This window comes from Pristiophorus japonicus, chromosome 3 (assembly GCF_044704955.1).
Source record: "Pristiophorus japonicus isolate sPriJap1 chromosome 3, sPriJap1.hap1, whole genome shotgun sequence".
NCBI lineage: Eukaryota > Metazoa > Chordata > Chondrichthyes > Pristiophoridae > Pristiophorus > Pristiophorus japonicus.
This window is the reverse complement of record NC_091979.1, coordinates 15,073,702-15,090,312: the sequence shown is the minus strand read 5'-3', so window position 1 is coordinate 15,090,312 and position 16,611 is coordinate 15,073,702. Positions and strand designations below refer to the sequence as shown.

The following is a 16,611-nucleotide window of genomic DNA, read 5'->3' as shown; positions in this document are numbered from 1 at the left end:
ATTAAGAGGGGGAAAATAGAGTTCGAGAGGAAGCTTGCAGGGAACATAGAAACTGACTGCAAAAGCTTCTATAAATATGTGAAGCGAACGGGGTACTGAGGGAATGATCAGCCATGATTTTATTGAATGGCTCGAAGGGACGAATGGCCTACTCCTGCACCTATTTTCTATGTTTCTATGTTTCTATCAGGGGTTGCCCAATTAAAACAGAGATGAGGAGGAATTTCTTCTGAGAGTTGTAAATCTGTGGAATTCGCTGCCTCAGAGAGCTGTGGAAGCTGGGACATTGAATACATTTAAGACAGAAATAGACAGTTTCTTAAAAGATAGGGGGATAAGGGGTTATGGGGAGTGGGCGGGGAAGTGGAGCTGAGTCCATGATCAGATCAGACATGATCTTATTGAATGGCGGAGCAGGCTCGAGGGGCCGTATGACCTACTCCTGTTCCTATTTCTTATGTTCTTATTGTTCGCATGCCTGACACGAGACTCCCAAAGCTCTATTTGAAACCCCTTCACAGCAAATGAGCCAAAGGTGGGCAGAGGAAACGTTACAAGGACACCCTCAAAGCCTCTCTGATAAAGTGCAACATCCCCACTGACACCTGGGAGTCCCTGGCCAAAGACCGCCCTGAGTAGAGGAAGTGCATTCTGGAGGGCGCTGAGCACCTCGAGTCTCGTCGTCGAGAGCGTGCAGAAATCAAGCGCAGGCAGCGGAAGGAGCGTGTGGCAAACCTGTTCCACCCATCCCTTCTCTCAACGACTATCTGTCCCTCCTGTGACAGGGACTATGATTCTCGTATTGGACTGTTCAGCCACCTAAGGACTCATTTTTAGAGTGGAAACAAGTCTTTCTCGATTCCGAGGAACTGCATATGATGATGATTGTTCCACCTAGTGGACCACTGTGGTACTGCAACTACTGATGTACTCAGGTGAAAGGGAAATCATGCTTGACAAATCTTCTGGAATTTTTTGAGGATGTTTCCAGTAGAGTGGATAAGGGAGAACCAGTTGATGTGGTATATTTGGACTTTCAGAAGGCGTTCGACAAGGTCCCACACAAGAGATTGATGTGCAAAGTTAGAGCACATGGGATTGGGGGTAGTGTACTGACATGGATTGAGAACTGGTTGTCAGACAGGAAGCAAAGAGTAGGAGTAAATGGGTACTTTTCAGAATGGCAGGCAGTGACTAGTGGGGTACCGCAAGGTTCTGTGCTGGGGCCCCAGCTGTTTACACTGTACATTAATGATTTAGATGAGGGGATTAAATGTAGTATCTCCAAATTTGCGGATGACACTAAGTTGGGTGGCAGTGTGAGCTGCGAGGAGGATGCTGTGAGGCTGCAGAGCGACTTGGATAGGTTAGGTGAGTGGGCAAATGCATGGCAGATGAAGTATAATGTGGATAAATGTGAGGTTATCCACTTTGGTGGTAAAAACAGAGAGACAGACTATTATCTGAATGGTGACAGATTAGGAAAAGGGGAGGTGCAAAGAGACCTGGGTGTCATGGTACATCAGTCATTGAAGGTTGGCATGCAGGTGCAGCAGGCGGTTAAGAAAGCAAATGGCATGTTGGCCTTCATAGCAAGGGGATTTGAGTACAGGGGCAGGGAGGTGTTGCTACAGTTGTACAGGGCATTGGTGAGGCCACACCTGGAGTATTGTATACAGTTTTGGTCTCCTAACCTGAGGAAGGACATTCTTGCTATTGAGGGAGTGCAGCGAAGGTTCACCAGACTGATTCCCGGGATGGCGGGACTGACCTATCAAGAAAGACTGGATCAACTGGGCTTGTATTCACTGGAGTTCAGAAGAATGAGAGGGGACCTCATAGAAACATATAAAATTCTGACGGGGTTAGACAGGTTAGATGCAGGAAGAATGTTCCCAATGTTGGGGAAGTCCAGAACCAGGGGTCACAGTCTAAGGATAAGGGGTAAGCCATTTAGGACCGAGATGCGGAGGAACTTCTTCACCCAGAGAGTGGTGAACCTGTGGAATTCTCTACCACAGAAAGTTGTTGAGGCCAATTCACTAAATATATTCAAAAAGGAGTTAGATGAGGTCCTTACTGCTAGGGGGATCAAGGGGTATGGCGAGAAAGCAGGAATGGGGTACTGAAGTTGAATGTTCAGCCATGAACTCATTGAATGGCGGTGCAGGCTAGAAGGGCCGAATGGCCTACTCCTGCACCTATTTTCTATGTTTCTATGTTTCTCTATGTTAAATTCAATAAAAGGGTCATGCGGCAAACATAGAAAATAGGTGGAGGAGTAAGCCATTCGGCCCCTCGAGCCTGCACCATCATTGAATAAGATCAAGGCTGATCATTACCTCATTACCCCTTTCCTGCTTTCTCTCCATATCCCTTGATCCCTTTAGCCGTGAGGGCCGTATCTAACTCCCGCTTGAATATATCCAATGAACTGGCATCAACAACTCTCTGCGGCAGGGAATTCCACAGGTTAACAACTCAGAGTGAAGAAGTTTCTCCTCAACTCAGTCCTAAATGGCCTACCCCTTATCCTAAGACTGTCCCCCCCTGGTTCTGGACTTCCCCAACATCAGGAACAATCTACTCACATCTAACCTGTCCCGTCCCGTCAGAATCTTGTATATTTCTATGAGATCCCCTCTCATCCTTCTAAACTCCAATGTATAAAGGCCCAGTTTGTTGTGAATTGCTCTGGTACATTAAATGTATGATAAGTACAATGGTGCACCACAGAGGGCGCTGTGGGGGGAGGCCTGAAAGTACCTGCACGAGGCAGTATAAAAGGCTGCCCACCACACCTGTGGGGCACTCTGGAGCTGTTCAATAAAGGACTAAGGTCACAGCAGTTAGATTAACACCAGACCGTGTGGAGTCAGTGATTTGTGTGCTACATACATTACATTGGCGACAAGGAAGCGGACGAACTCCACACAACCATGGCTACTCTGGGCTCGCTAAAGGATTTTACCATGGGCAATGATTGGGAGGCCTTTATGGAAAGGCTCGAGTACTACTTCACAGCAAACGATCTGACGGAGGACACGAACACAATGAGAGAGAAGCGTAAGGCGATATTGCTCTCCAGTTGTGGCGATGAGGTTTATTGTCTCGTCAGGGATTTGCTGGCACCGGGAGCGCCAGGGACAAGTCATACGAGGAGCTGACTGAACTCATTCGTGACCAGTTGAAACCAAAGGAGAGCATCCTCACAGCCAGATACAAATTTTACCATCAACTGCAGACCCGAGGGCCAGGATATCACCAAATATGCTGCGGACCTCAGGAGACTCGCGGCGCCGTGTGATTTTGGCGCACACCTTGACGAGGCTTTGCGGGATGTTTTCGTCATGTGGATTGGCCATGAGGGCCTCCTTCACAAGCTGTTAGCCACGGAACCCACAGTCACTCTGACAAAGGCCATCACCATCAGCCGAGCACATATGACCTCGACTTGCAGCACCAAGCAAATAATCCACACAGTCTCGAACTCGGCAGGCACTGTCCACAGGATAGCGCCCACCACGGACAAAACTGCAGAACGTGGCTCTGCCCAGGGCAGAGAGCACGGACCTCGGGATCCTGGAACTCAGAGTCCGCCGAGGGGGGCTAATCGAGTAGCACCATGCTGGCGTTGTGGAGGAAGCCATGGGGCTCACCGGTGCAGGTTTGCGGAGTACACGTGCAACACCTGCCACACGAAAGGCCACCTTCAGCATATGTGTAAAAGAAACACGACTCACCGCGTGGCTGAGGAGATGGGGGATGATCCACTGTTCAGTGAGGAGCAGGCAGAAGAAGATGAGGTGTTGGGACTGTACACGTGTACCGACGATTCGCCCCCAGTGATAATGGAAGTAAAAATTGACGGAGTCCCTGTGAGTATGGGATCGGGCCCATCGTTGATGAGTCAGAGAACCTCGGCAGAAGATGGATGGGAAAGGTCCGTGGGAGCTGGGAAGACTTCTTCACTCCTCCACAGACTGCTGCTCCCCGGGTTTCCAAAGGGCAGCGGCAACCCAGCCTCCAAGCAATCCTGCAGCCTCAGCCTCCACACAAGGCTACAGGTGCGGGCCCAGTGCTGGAGAGCGGGCTGGCGGGGCGCTGCTGTCCATCAGTGGCCGGGGGGCCCACGCAGCGGAACATGGCAGCGGCCGCGATGGTGGCAGCCACGGAGGCAGCAGGAGAGGCGGCCACGGCGGGAGCTGTAACGAAACGCCGCGCCGAGTTTGAGAGCGCCAGCATCGCGTAAGTCCAGCATCAGCGCCAGAGGAAGAGGATCGTGGACAAATGCCTGAAACCTTTCCCCAAAACACTGCAAAATTCCCTCTCCCCACCTTCTGTGTTTCCTTTTCCCTCCTTCCGTGTTTCTTCTTCTTCCTTCTCGGCCAGCTGAACACCTAAGATGGCGGCGCCCAATGGAAGCCTCGTGGGAGCCACAAGATGGCGTCTTAAAAGGGAAATGCTCACGGGCGTCTTAAAAGGGCCTCACACCACTGCAGTCCCCACATAAAGACTTTTGGACTTTTGTAATGCTAGAGCGAGCCTAAGTGTGCCATGTGAATGCAGGATGATGGATTTATAACAAGAATTAATATTTCAATGCTAAATGGTCACTGTGTTTAAATTCAGGGACGTGGATCCGCGACCAACATTACCAATGGGCTAATGCGTTTTTCGATTTAGGTGTTTCCAGCAACGGCTTTTTGAACTGGGGGGGGGGGCAGTGATGTTGTGTATTGCTCTAATGAACAAAATGTTGAATCATTGTGGGTGGAGATTAGAGATAGTAAGGGGAAAAAGTCACTGGTGGGTGTAGTTTATAGGCCCCCAAATAATAACTTCACGGTGGGGCGGGCAATAATCAAGGGAATAATGGAGGCATGTGAAAAAGGAACGGCAGTAATCATGGGGGATTTTAACCTACATATTGATTGGTCAAATCAAATCGCACGGGGTAGCCTGGAGGAGGAATTCATAGAATGCATATGGGATTGTTTCTTAGAACAGTATGTTACAGAACCTACAAGGGAGCAAGCTATCTTAGATCTGGTCTTGTGTAATGAGGCAGGAATAATAAACGATCTCCTAGTAAAAGATTCTCTCGGAATGAGTGATCACAGTATGATTGAATTTGTAATACAGATTGAGGATGAGGAAGTAGTGTCTCAAACGAGCGTACTATGCTTAAACAAAGGGGACTACAGTGGGATGAGGGCAGAGTTGGCTAAAGTAGACTGGAAACACAGTGGCACAATTGAGGAACAGTGGAGGACTTTTAAGGAGCTCTTTCATTGTGCTCAACAAAAATATATTCCAGTGAAAAAGAAGGGCCGTAATGAAGGGATAACCAGCCGTGAATAACCAAGGAAATAAAGGAGAGTATCAAATTAAAAACCAATGCATATAAGGTGGCCAAAGTTAGTGGGAAAATAGAAGATTGGGAAAATTTTAAATGACAGCAAAGAATGACCACAAAAGCAATAAAGAAAGGAAAGATAGATTACGAAGGTAAACTTGCGCAAAACATAAAAATGGATAGTAAAAGCTTTTACAGATATATAAAACGGAAAAGAGTGACTAAAGTAAATGTTGGTCCCTTAGAAGATAAGGAGGATTTAATAATGGGAAATGTGGAAATGGCTGAGACCTTAAACAATAATTTTGCTTCAGTCTTCACAGTGGAAGACACAAAAACCATGCCAAAAATTGCTGGTCACAGGAATGTGGGAAGGGAGGACCTTGAGACAATCACTATCACTAGGGGGGTAGTGCTGGACAGGCTAATAGGACTCAAGGTAGACAAGTCCTCTGGTCCTGATGAAATGCATCCCAGAGTATTAAAAGAGATGGCAGAAGTTATAGCAGATGCATTCGTTATAATCTACCAAAATTCTCTGGACTCTGGGGAGGTACCAGCGGATTGGAAAGCAGCTAATGTAATGCCTCTGTTTAAAAAAGGGGGCAGACAAAAGGCAGGTAACTTTTGGCCGGTTAGTTTAACATCTGTAGTGGGGAAAATGCTTGAAACTATCATTAAGGAAGAAATAGTGGGACATCTAGATAGGAATAGTGCAATCAAGCAGACGCAGCATGGATTCATGAAGGGGAAATCATGTTTAACTAATTTACTGGAATTCTTTGAGGATATAATGAGCATGGTGGATAGAGGTGTACCGATGGATGTGGCGTATTTAGATTTTCAAAAGGCATTCGATAAGGTGCCACACAAAAGGTTACTGCAAAAGATAGAGGTACGCAGAGTCAGAGGAAATGTATTAGCATGGATCGAGAATTGGCTGGCTAACAGAAAGCAGAGAGTCGGGATAAATGGGTCCTTTTCGGGTTGGAAATTGGTGGTTAGTGGTGTGCCACAGGGATCGGTGCTGGGACCACAACTGTTTACAATATACATAGATGACCTGGAAGAGGGGACAGAGTGTAGTGTAACAAAATTTGCAGATGACACAAAGATTAGTGGGAAAGCGCGTTGTGTAGAGGACACAGAGAGGCTGCAAAGAGATTTGGATAGGTTAAGCGAATGGGCTAAGGTATGGCAGATGGAATACAATGTCGGAAAGTGTGAGGTCATCCACCTTGGGAAAAAAAAACAGTAAAAGGGAATATTATTTGAATGGGGAGAAATTACAACATGCTGCGGTGCAGAGGGACCTGGGGGTCCTTGTGCATGAATCTCAAAAAGTTAGTTTGCAGGTGCAGCAGGTAATCAGGAAGGCGAATGGAATGTTGGCCTTCATTGCGAGAGGGATGGAGTACAAAAGCAGGGAGGTCCTGCTGCAACTGTACAGGGTATTGGTGAGGCCGCACCTGGAGTACTGCATGCAGTTTAGGTCACCTTACTTAAGGAAGGATATACTGGCTTTGGAGGGGGTACAGAGACGATTCACGAGGCTGATTCCGGAGATGAGGGGGTTACCTTATGATGATAGATTGAGTAGACTGGGTCTTTACTCGTTGGAGTTCAAAGGATGAGGGTGATCTTATAGAAACATTTAAAATAATGAAAGGGATAGACAAGATAGAGGCAGAGAGGTTGTTTCCACTGGTCGGGGAGACTAGAACTAGGGGGCACAACCTCAAAATACGGGGGAGCCAATTTAAAACCGAGTTGAGAAGGAATTTCTTCTCCCAGAGGGTTGTGAATCTGTGGAATTCTCTGCCCAAGGAAGCAGTTGAGGCTAGCTCATTGAATGTATTCAAGTCACAGATAGATAGATTTTTAACCAATAAGGGAATTAAGGGTTACAGGGAGCGGGCGGGTAAGTGGAGCTGAGTCCACGGCCAGATCAGCCATGATCTTGTTGAATGGCGGAGCAGGCTCGAGGGGCTAGATGGCCTACTCCTGTTCCTAATTCTTATGTTCTTATGTTCTCTGGTACATTAAATGTATGATAAGTACAATGGTGCACCACAGAGGGCGCTGTGGTGGGAGACCTGAAAGTACCTGCACGAGGCAGTATAAAAGGCTGCCCACCACACCTGTGGAGCACTCTGGAGCTGTTCAATAAAGGACGAAGGTCATAGCAGTTAGATCAACACCAGACCGTGTGGAGTCAATAATTTGTGTGCTACATACATTACACAGTTGATCCAGTCTCTCTTCATATGTCAGTCCAGCCATCCCGGGAATCAGTCTGGTGAACCTTTGCTGCTCTCCCTCAATAGCAAGAACGTCCTTCCTCAGATTAGGAGACCAAAACTGAACACAATATTCCAGATGAGGCCTCACCAAGGCCCTGTACAACTGCAGTAAGACTGTCCTACTCCTATACTCAAATCCCCTTGCTATGAAGGCCAACATACCACTTGCCTTCTTCACCGCCTGCTGTACCTGCATGCCAACCTTCAATGACTGATGAACCATGACACCCAGGTCTCGTTGCACCTCCCCTTTTCCTAATCTGCCACCATTCAGATAATATTCTGTCTTTGCGTTTTTGCCCCCAAAGTAGATAACCTCACATTTATCCACATTATACTGCATCTGCCATGCATTTGCCCACTCACCTAACCTGTCTAAGTCACCCTGCAGCCTCTTAGCATCCTCCTCACAGCTCACACCGCCACACAGATGAGTGTCATCTGCAAACTTGGAGATATTACACTCAATTCCTTCATCTAAATCATTGATGTATACTTTAAATAACTGGGGTCCCAGCACTGAGCCCTGCGGCACTCCCCTAGTCAATGCCTGCCATTCTGAAAAGGACCCGTTTATCCCGACTCTCTGCTTCCTGTCTGCCAACCAGTTCTCTATCCACGTCAGTATATTACCCCCAATACCATGTGCTTTGATTTTGCACACCAATCTCTTGTGTGGGACCTTGTCGAAAGCCTTCTGAAAGTCCAAATATACCACATCAACTGGTTCTCCCTTGTCCACTCTACTAGTTGCATCCTCAAAAAATTCTAGAAGATTTGTCAAGCATGATTTCCCCTTCATAAATCCATGCTGACTTGGACCAATCCTGTCACTGATTTCCAAATGCGCTGCTATTTCATCCTTAATAATTGATTCCAACATTTTCCCCACTACTGATATCAGGCTAACCAGTCTTTAATTACCCACTTTCCTTCCTTTTTAAAAAATGGTGTTATTTTAGCTACCCTCCAGTCCATAGGAACTGATCCAGAATCAATAGACTGTTGGAAAATGATCACCAATGCATCCACTATTTCTAGGGCCACTTCCTTAAGTACCCTGGGATGCAGACTATCAGGCCCCGGAGATTTATCGGCCTTCAATCCCATCAATTTCCCCAACACAATTTCCTGACTAATAAGGATTTCCTTCAGTTCCTCCTTCTCACTAGACCCACTGTCCCCTAGTACTTCCGGAAGGTTATTTGTGTCTTCCTTTGTGAAGACAGAAGCAAAGTATTTGTTCAATTGGTCTGCCATTTCTTTGTTCCCCATTATAAATTCACCTGAATCCGACTGCAAGGGACCTACGATTGTCTTCACTAATCTTTTTCTCTTCACATATGTATAGAAGCTTTTGCAGTCAGTTTTTATGTTCCCGGCAAGCTTCTTCTCGTACTCTATTTTTCCCCTCTTAATTAAACCCTTTGTGCTCCTCTGCTGAATTCTAAATTTCTCCCAGTCCTCAGGTTTGTTGCTTTTTCTGGCCAATTTATATGCCTCTGCCTTGGATTTAACACTATCCTTAATTTCCCTTATAGCCACGGTTGAGCCACCTTCCCCATTTTATTTTTACTCCAGACAGGGATGTAAAATTGCTGAAGTTCATCCATGTGATCTTTAAATGTTTCATTGCCTATCCAACATCAACCCTTTAAGTATCATTTGGCAGTCTATTCTAGCCAATTCACGCCTCAAACCATCAAAGTTACCTTTCCTTAAGTTCAGGACACTAGTTTCTGAATTAACTGTGTCACTCTCCATCCTAATAAAGAATTCTACCATGTAATGGTCACTCTTCCCCAAGGGGTCTCGCACAACAAGATTGCTAATTAGTCCTTTCTCATTCAAAAAGGAGTTAGATGTAGCCCTTACTACGAAGGGGATCAAGGGGTATGGCGAGAAAGCAGGAATGGGGTACTGAAGTTGCATGTTCAGCCATGAACTCATTGAATGGCGGTGCAGGCTCGAAGGGCCGAATGGTCTACTCCTGCACCTATTTTCTATGTTTCTATGTTTCTATTACACATCACCCAGTCTAGGATGGTCAGCTCCCTGGTTGGTTCCTCGACATATTGGTCTCGAAAACCATCCCTAATACACTCCAGGAAATCCTCCTTCACCACATTGCTACCAGTTTGGTTAGCCTAATCAATATGTAGATTAAAGTCACCCATGATAACTGCTGTACCTTTATTGCATGCATTCCTAATTTGTTGTTTGATGCTGTCCCCAATCTCACTACGACTGTTTGGTGGTCTGGACACAACGCCCACTCGCGTTTTCTGCCCTTTGGTATTCCGTAGCTCCACCCATACCGATTCCACATCATCCAGGCTAATGTCCTTCCTTACTATTGCATTAATTTCCTCTTTAACCAGCAATGCCACCCCGCCTCCTTTTCCTTTCTGTCTATCCTTCCTAAATGTTGAATACCCTTGGATGTTGAGTTCCCAGCCTTGGTCATCCTGGAGCCATGTCTCTGTGATGCCAATTACATCATATCTGTTAACTGCTATCTGCGCAGTTAATTCGTCCACCTTATTCCGAATACTCCTCGCATTGTGGCACAGAGCCTTCAAGCTTGTCTTTCTAACACACTTTGCCCCTTTAGAATTTTGCTGTAATGTGGCCCTATTTGCTTTTAGCCTTAGGTTTCTCTGCCCTCCACTTTTACTTTTCTTCTTTCTATCTTTTGCTTCTGCCCCCATTCTACTTCCCTCTGTCTCCCTGCATAGGTTCCCATCCCCCTGCCATATTAGTTTAACTCCTCCCCAACAGCACTAGCAAACACTCCCCCCAGGACATTGGTTCTGGTTCTGCCCAGGTGCAGACTGTCCGGTTTGTACTGGCCCCACCTCCCCCAGAACCAATGTCCCAGGAATTTGAATCCCTCCCTTCTGCACCACTCCTCAAGCCATGTATTCATCTGAGCTATCCTGTGATTCCTAATCTGACTAGCACGTGGCACTGGTAGCAATCCTGAGATTACTACTTTTGAGGTCCTACTTTTCAATTTAGCTCCTAGCTCCCTAAATTCGTCTTGTAGGACCTAATTCTGTTTTTTTACCTATATCGTTGGTACCTATATTCACCATGGCAACTGGCTGTTCACCCTCCTTTTTCAGAATGCCCTGCACCCGCTCCGAGACATCCTTGACCCTTGCACCAGGGAGGCAACATACCATCCTGGAGTCTCGGTTGCAGCCGCAGACATGTCTATCTATTCCCCTTACAATCGAATCCCCTATCACTATAGCTCTCCCACTCTTTTTACTGCCCTCCTGTGCAGCCGAGCCAGTCATGGTGCCATGAACTTGGCTGCTGCTGCCCTTCCCTGATGAGTCATTCCCCCCCCCAACAGTAACCAAAGCAGTGTATCTGTTTTGCAGGGGGATGACCGCAGGGGACCCCTGCACTACCTTCCTTGCACTGCTCTTCCTGTTGGATCACCCATCCCCTGTGTACTCTTTACCTGCGGTAAGACCAATTCACTAAACGTGCTATTCACGTCACTCTCAGCATCGTGCATGCTCCAGAGTGAATCCACCTGCAGCTCCAGTTCCGCAATGTGGTCCATCAGGAGCTGCAGCCGGATACACTTCCTGCACACGTAATCGTCGGGGACACCGGAAGAGTCCCTGACTTCCCACATAGTACAGGAGGAACATAACAAGTGTCTGAGCTCCCCTGCCATGTCTTACCCCCTAGATAAACACATGACAAGTACCTGTAGCGCCATCTTGTGTCGTGTGCTTACTGATGTCGTAAAGACGATATCACATCGAGGACGAATCGGGTCGATTTGTCGCTAGCCAGTAGCGGCTATCGCCAGGCTGATACTCACCTGCCAGAAGTCGGAGATGGTGTGCGAGAGGGGTCCTTGAGTGGCGATGTAGGCTGGCATTCGGGGGTCATGATCAATCTGCAAGGCAAACACGCAAGGTCAGTCCAGAGAGAAACAGTGCAAAAAAAAACTGCAGCGCACAGACTTTACTTGGTCTGTTATTGTCTGATTCTTGCGTCTAGACTGAATCGGTCCCGCTGTAGGTGTAATACTGTTGGCAGCACATTACAGCCGTCACGATGCAGGCTCATGCTGCATTGCAGCCTCATGATGTAGCCGCACACTGCACTGGAGCATCACACTGCACTGGAGCCTCACACGGCACTGGAGCCTCACACGGCACTGGAGCCTCACACGGCACTGATGCATCACACTGCACTGGAGCCTCAAACGGCACTGCTGCATCACACGGCACTGGAGCCGTGCACTGCACCGCTGCATCACACTGCGCGTTTGCCTCACACGGCACTGGAGCCGTGCACTGCATTGCTGCATCACACTGCACTGTATCATCACACTGCACTGGAGCCTCAAACTGCACTGGAGCCTCACATTGCACTGCTGCATCACACTGCGCTGTTGCCTCATTGCACAGTAGCCTCTTGCTGCACTGTAGCATCACACTGCAGTTGCTGCACACTGCATTGCTACATTACACTGCACAGTAGCCTCTTGCTGCACTGTAGCCTCACACTGCACTGTAGCCTCAGACTGTACCGTAGCCTCAGACTGCATGGGAGCCTCAGACTGCATGGGAGCCTCAGACTGCACTGCTACATCACACTGCACTGCAGCCTCACACGGCACTGGAGCCTCACACGGCACTGGAGCCTCACGCTGCACTGGAGCCTCACGCTGCAGCCAGCCACACGTTGTTACAGATATATCGAAAATTATACATTCCGAAAAACTATCGTAAAGCAGAAGATAGACAGTGATTACACGTTGCCTCTTGCGACCTTGGTGAGGAGCCAGGGTTTTACAAACGGTCGCCAGTCCCAAGAGAAGCAATCAATTTAATTGACTTCAGCACCAATTTACAGCAATTAGACTTTTGTGGCCTTGGGGCCAATTGACATACAGGCTTCACTTTACCAGCGGGTCAAACATTCTGCATTACATAGTGTAACACTCCTTCTTCATAAAACAGTCTGCCACAGAATATCCACCAGTGTTAAGTAAATAATACATCTCCTCATCCCTTCAAAATACTGATTAGCATTGAATCAATCAAAGGCTGCTGGGGCCTGTTATAATGAGCGGCACTATTTGAGCCGAAGGTATTGCTGAGAATTTCTTACAGAAAATAACTGTCTTCTACGCAGACTTTTAAATATTGACATCGAACCGATTTTTATTCCCAATTTAAAAAAAAAATGAATTCAAATTTTCAAACTGTCATGGTGGAATTTGAACTTGCATTCTCTGGATTATTAGTCCAGCAATACCACCACTACCCTCCTGCCACGAGACATGTGACGAACTCTCCTCTCCTCTTCGTCGCACGTCTCCTAACTCAAAAAATCACTGGAGAAATACCACCAACGATGTCTCCGCAAGATCCTGCTAATCCCCCGGGAGGACAGACGCACCAAAGTCAGTGTTCTCCACCAGGCCAACATCCCCGGCATGGAAGCACTGACCACACTCGACCACTCCGCTGGGCAGGCCACATTGTTCGCATGCCAGACACAAGACTGCCAAAGCAAGCGCTCTACTCGGAACTCCTACACGGCAAACGAGCCCCAGGTGGGCAGCGGAAACGTTTCTCGGACACTCTCAAAGCCTCCCTGATAAAGTGCAACATCCCCACCGGCACCTGGGAGTCCCTGGCCAAAGACCGCCCTAAGTGGAGGAAGAGCATCCGGGAGGGCGCTGAGCACCTCGAGTCTCGTCGCCGAGAGCATGCAGAAATCAAGCGCAGGCAGCGGAAGGAGCGTGCGGCAAACCAGTCCCACCCACCCCTTCCCTCAACGACTATCTGTCCCACCTGTGACAGGGACTGTAATTACTGTATTGGACTGTTCAGTCACCTGAGAATCACTTTGAGTGGAAGCAAGTCTTCCTCGATTTCGAGGGACTGCCTATGATGATGATGATGATGAACTCTCGGTAAAGCTCAATTCTGTCCAGTATCTGAATCCTGATCCCATAGCGGGGGAGCTTTCACTTGCTCCTGGACCGGATAGTGCATAAGAACATAAGAAATAGGAGCAGGAGTAGGCCATACGGCTCCTCGAGCCTGCTCCGCCATTTAATATGATCATGGCTGATCCAATCATTGACTCAGGTCCACTTCCCTGCTTTATCCCCTTATCGATTAAGAAACTGTCTATCTCTGTCTTAAATTTATTCAATGACCCAGCTTCCACAGCTCTCTGAGGCAGCGAATTCCACGGATTTAAAACCTGGTTCATCAGTCATTGAAAGTTGGCATGCAGGTACAGAAGGCGGTGAAGAAGGCAAATGGTATGTTGGCCTTCATGGCTAGGGGATTTGAGTATAGGAGCAGGGAGGTCTTACTGCAGTTGTACAGGGCCTTAGTGAGGCCTCACCTGGAATATTGTGTTCAGTTTTGGTCTCCTAATCTGAGGAAGGATGTTCTTGCTATTGAGGGAGTGCAGCGAAGGTTCACCAGACTGATTTCCGGGATGGCAGGACTGACATATGAGGAGAGACTGGATCGACTGGGCCTGTATTCACTGGAGTTTAGAAGGATGAGAGGGGATCTCATAGAAACATAAAAAATTCTGACAGGACTGGACAAGTTAGATGCAGGAAGAATGTTCCCGATGTTGGTGAAGTCCAGAACCAGGGGACACAGTCTAAGGATAAGGGGCAGGCCATTTCGGACTGAGATGAGGAGAAACTTCTTCACTCAGAGAGTTGTTAACCTGTGGAATTCTCTACCGCAGAGAGTTGTTGATGCCAGTTCATTGGATATATTCAAGAGGAGTTAGATATGGTCCTTACGGATAAAGGGATCAAGGGGTATGGAGAGAAAGCAGAAAATTGGTACAGAGGTGAATAATCAGCCATGATCTTATTGAATGGTGGTGCAGGCTCGAAGGGTCGTATGGCCCACTCCTGCACCTATTTTCTATGTTTCTATGTTTTTCTGAGAGAAGAAATTCCTCCTCATCTCAGTTTTAAATGTGCGGCCCCTTATTCTAAGATCACTAGTTCTAGTCTCCCCCATCAGTGGAAACATCCTCTCTGCATCCACCTTGTCAAGCCCCCTCATAATCTTATACGTTTCGATAAGATCACCTCTCATTCTTCTGAATTCCAATGAGTAGAGGCCCGACCTACTCATAAGTCAACCCCCTCATCTCCGGAATCAACCGAGTGAACCTTCTCTGAACTGCCTCCAAAGCAAGTATATCCTTTCTTAAATATGGAAACCAAAACTGCTCGCAGTATTCCAGGTGTGACCTCACCAATACCCTGTATAACTGTAGCAAGACTTCCCTGCTTTTTATACTCCATCCCCTTTGCAATAAAGGCCAAGATTCCATTGGCCTTCCTGATCACTTGTTGTACCTGCATCCTATCCTTTTGTGTTTCATGCACCCAGGTCCCGCTATACTGCGGCAGAAGGAGGCTATTCGGCCCATCGAGTCTGCACCGGCACTTTCAAAGAGCAATCCACTCAGTCCCATTGCCTCGCTCTTTCTCCATATCCTTGTAATGTGTTCTCCTTCAAGTAGTTATCCAATTCCCCTTTGAAGGCTACTATTGAGGGTGACACTCTATCAGGCAGTCACCAAATCCTAACCACTCGGTGCGTAAAGAAAGTTTTCTCTCATGTGGCCTCTGGTTCTTTTGCCAATCACCTTAAATCTGTGCCCTCTGGTTATCGACCCTTCAGCCATTGCAAACAGTTTCTCCTTACTTACTCTATCGAAATCCTTCATGATTTTGAACACCTCGCTCAAATCTCCTGTCAGCCCTCTCTGCTCCAAGGAGAACAACCCCAGCTTCTCCAGTCTATCCACGGAGCTGTAATCCCTGGATTGTGATCCATTCCTCAGCTCTGCACTCCGTACTCACTCTGACTCACAGCCTTTCTTCATTTTATTAATGCAGTGGCCAGTGCTTTCCCCAGACTGTTTTACCTTGTTCTTTCTATGCTCCAAATCTATCGCAACCCCACCCCCACACCCGTCATTCCAACTCCCACATTCTACCCGACGTAAACTACGAGGCGATCCAAAACTCGGCAGCCCGTGTCCTAACTCGCACCATGTCCCGCTCACCCATCACCCCCTGTGCTCGCTGACCCGTGTCCTAACTCGCACCGAGTCCCGCTCACCCATCACCCCCTGTGCTCGCTGACCCGTGTCCTAACTCGCACCATGTCCCACTCACCCCTCACCCCCTGTGCTCGCTGACCCGTGTCCTAACTCGCACCAAGTCCTGCTCACCCATCACCCCCTGTGCTCGCTGCCCCGTGTCCTAACGCGCACCAAGTCCCGCTCACCCCTCACCCCCTGTGCTCGCTGACCCGTGTCCTAACTCGCACCATGTCCCACTCACCCCTCACCCCCTGTGCTCGCTGACCCGTGTCCTAACTCGCACCAAGTACCGCTCACCCATCACCCCCTGTGCTCGCTGACCCGTGTCCTAACTCGCACCATGTCCCACTCACCCCTCACCCCTCACCCCCTGTGCTCGCTGACCCGTGTCCTAACTCGCACCAAGTCCCGCTCACCCCTCACCCCCTGTACTCGCTGCCCCGTGTCCTAACTCGCACCAAGTCCTGCTCACCCATCACCCCCTGTGCTCGCTGCCCCGTGTCCTAACGCGCACCAAGTCCCGCTCACCCCTCACCCCCTGTGCTCGCTGACCCATGTCCTAACTCGCACCAAGTCCCGCTCACCCATTACCCCCTGTGCTCGCTGCCCCGTGTCCTAACTCGCACCAAGTCCCGCTCACCCATCATCCCCTGTGCTCGCTGACCGACATTTGCTCCCAAGCAACGCCTCGATTTCAAAATTCTCATCCTTATTTTCAAATCCTTCCATGGCCCTCGCCCCTCCCTATCTCTGTGATCTTCTCCAGCCCCACAACCCCCCTGAGATGTCTGTGTCCTCTAATTC

At 48.3% G+C, this 16,611-nt stretch overlaps 1 protein-coding gene across 1 annotated transcript in view; it reads right to left on the bottom strand.

Annotated features, from left to right (window-relative positions):
- The window catches only part of LOC139259661 (receptor-type tyrosine-protein phosphatase-like N), a 364,010-nt gene that overhangs the window by 51,686 nt on the left and 295,713 nt on the right, over positions 1–16,611 (bottom strand). Inside the window, exon 18 of the mRNA XM_070875205.1 lies at positions 11,510–11,587. Within this exon, the coding sequence (XP_070731306.1) occupies positions 11,510–11,587 (78 nt within the window). The remainder of the gene's footprint in view (positions 1–11,509; positions 11,588–16,611) is intronic.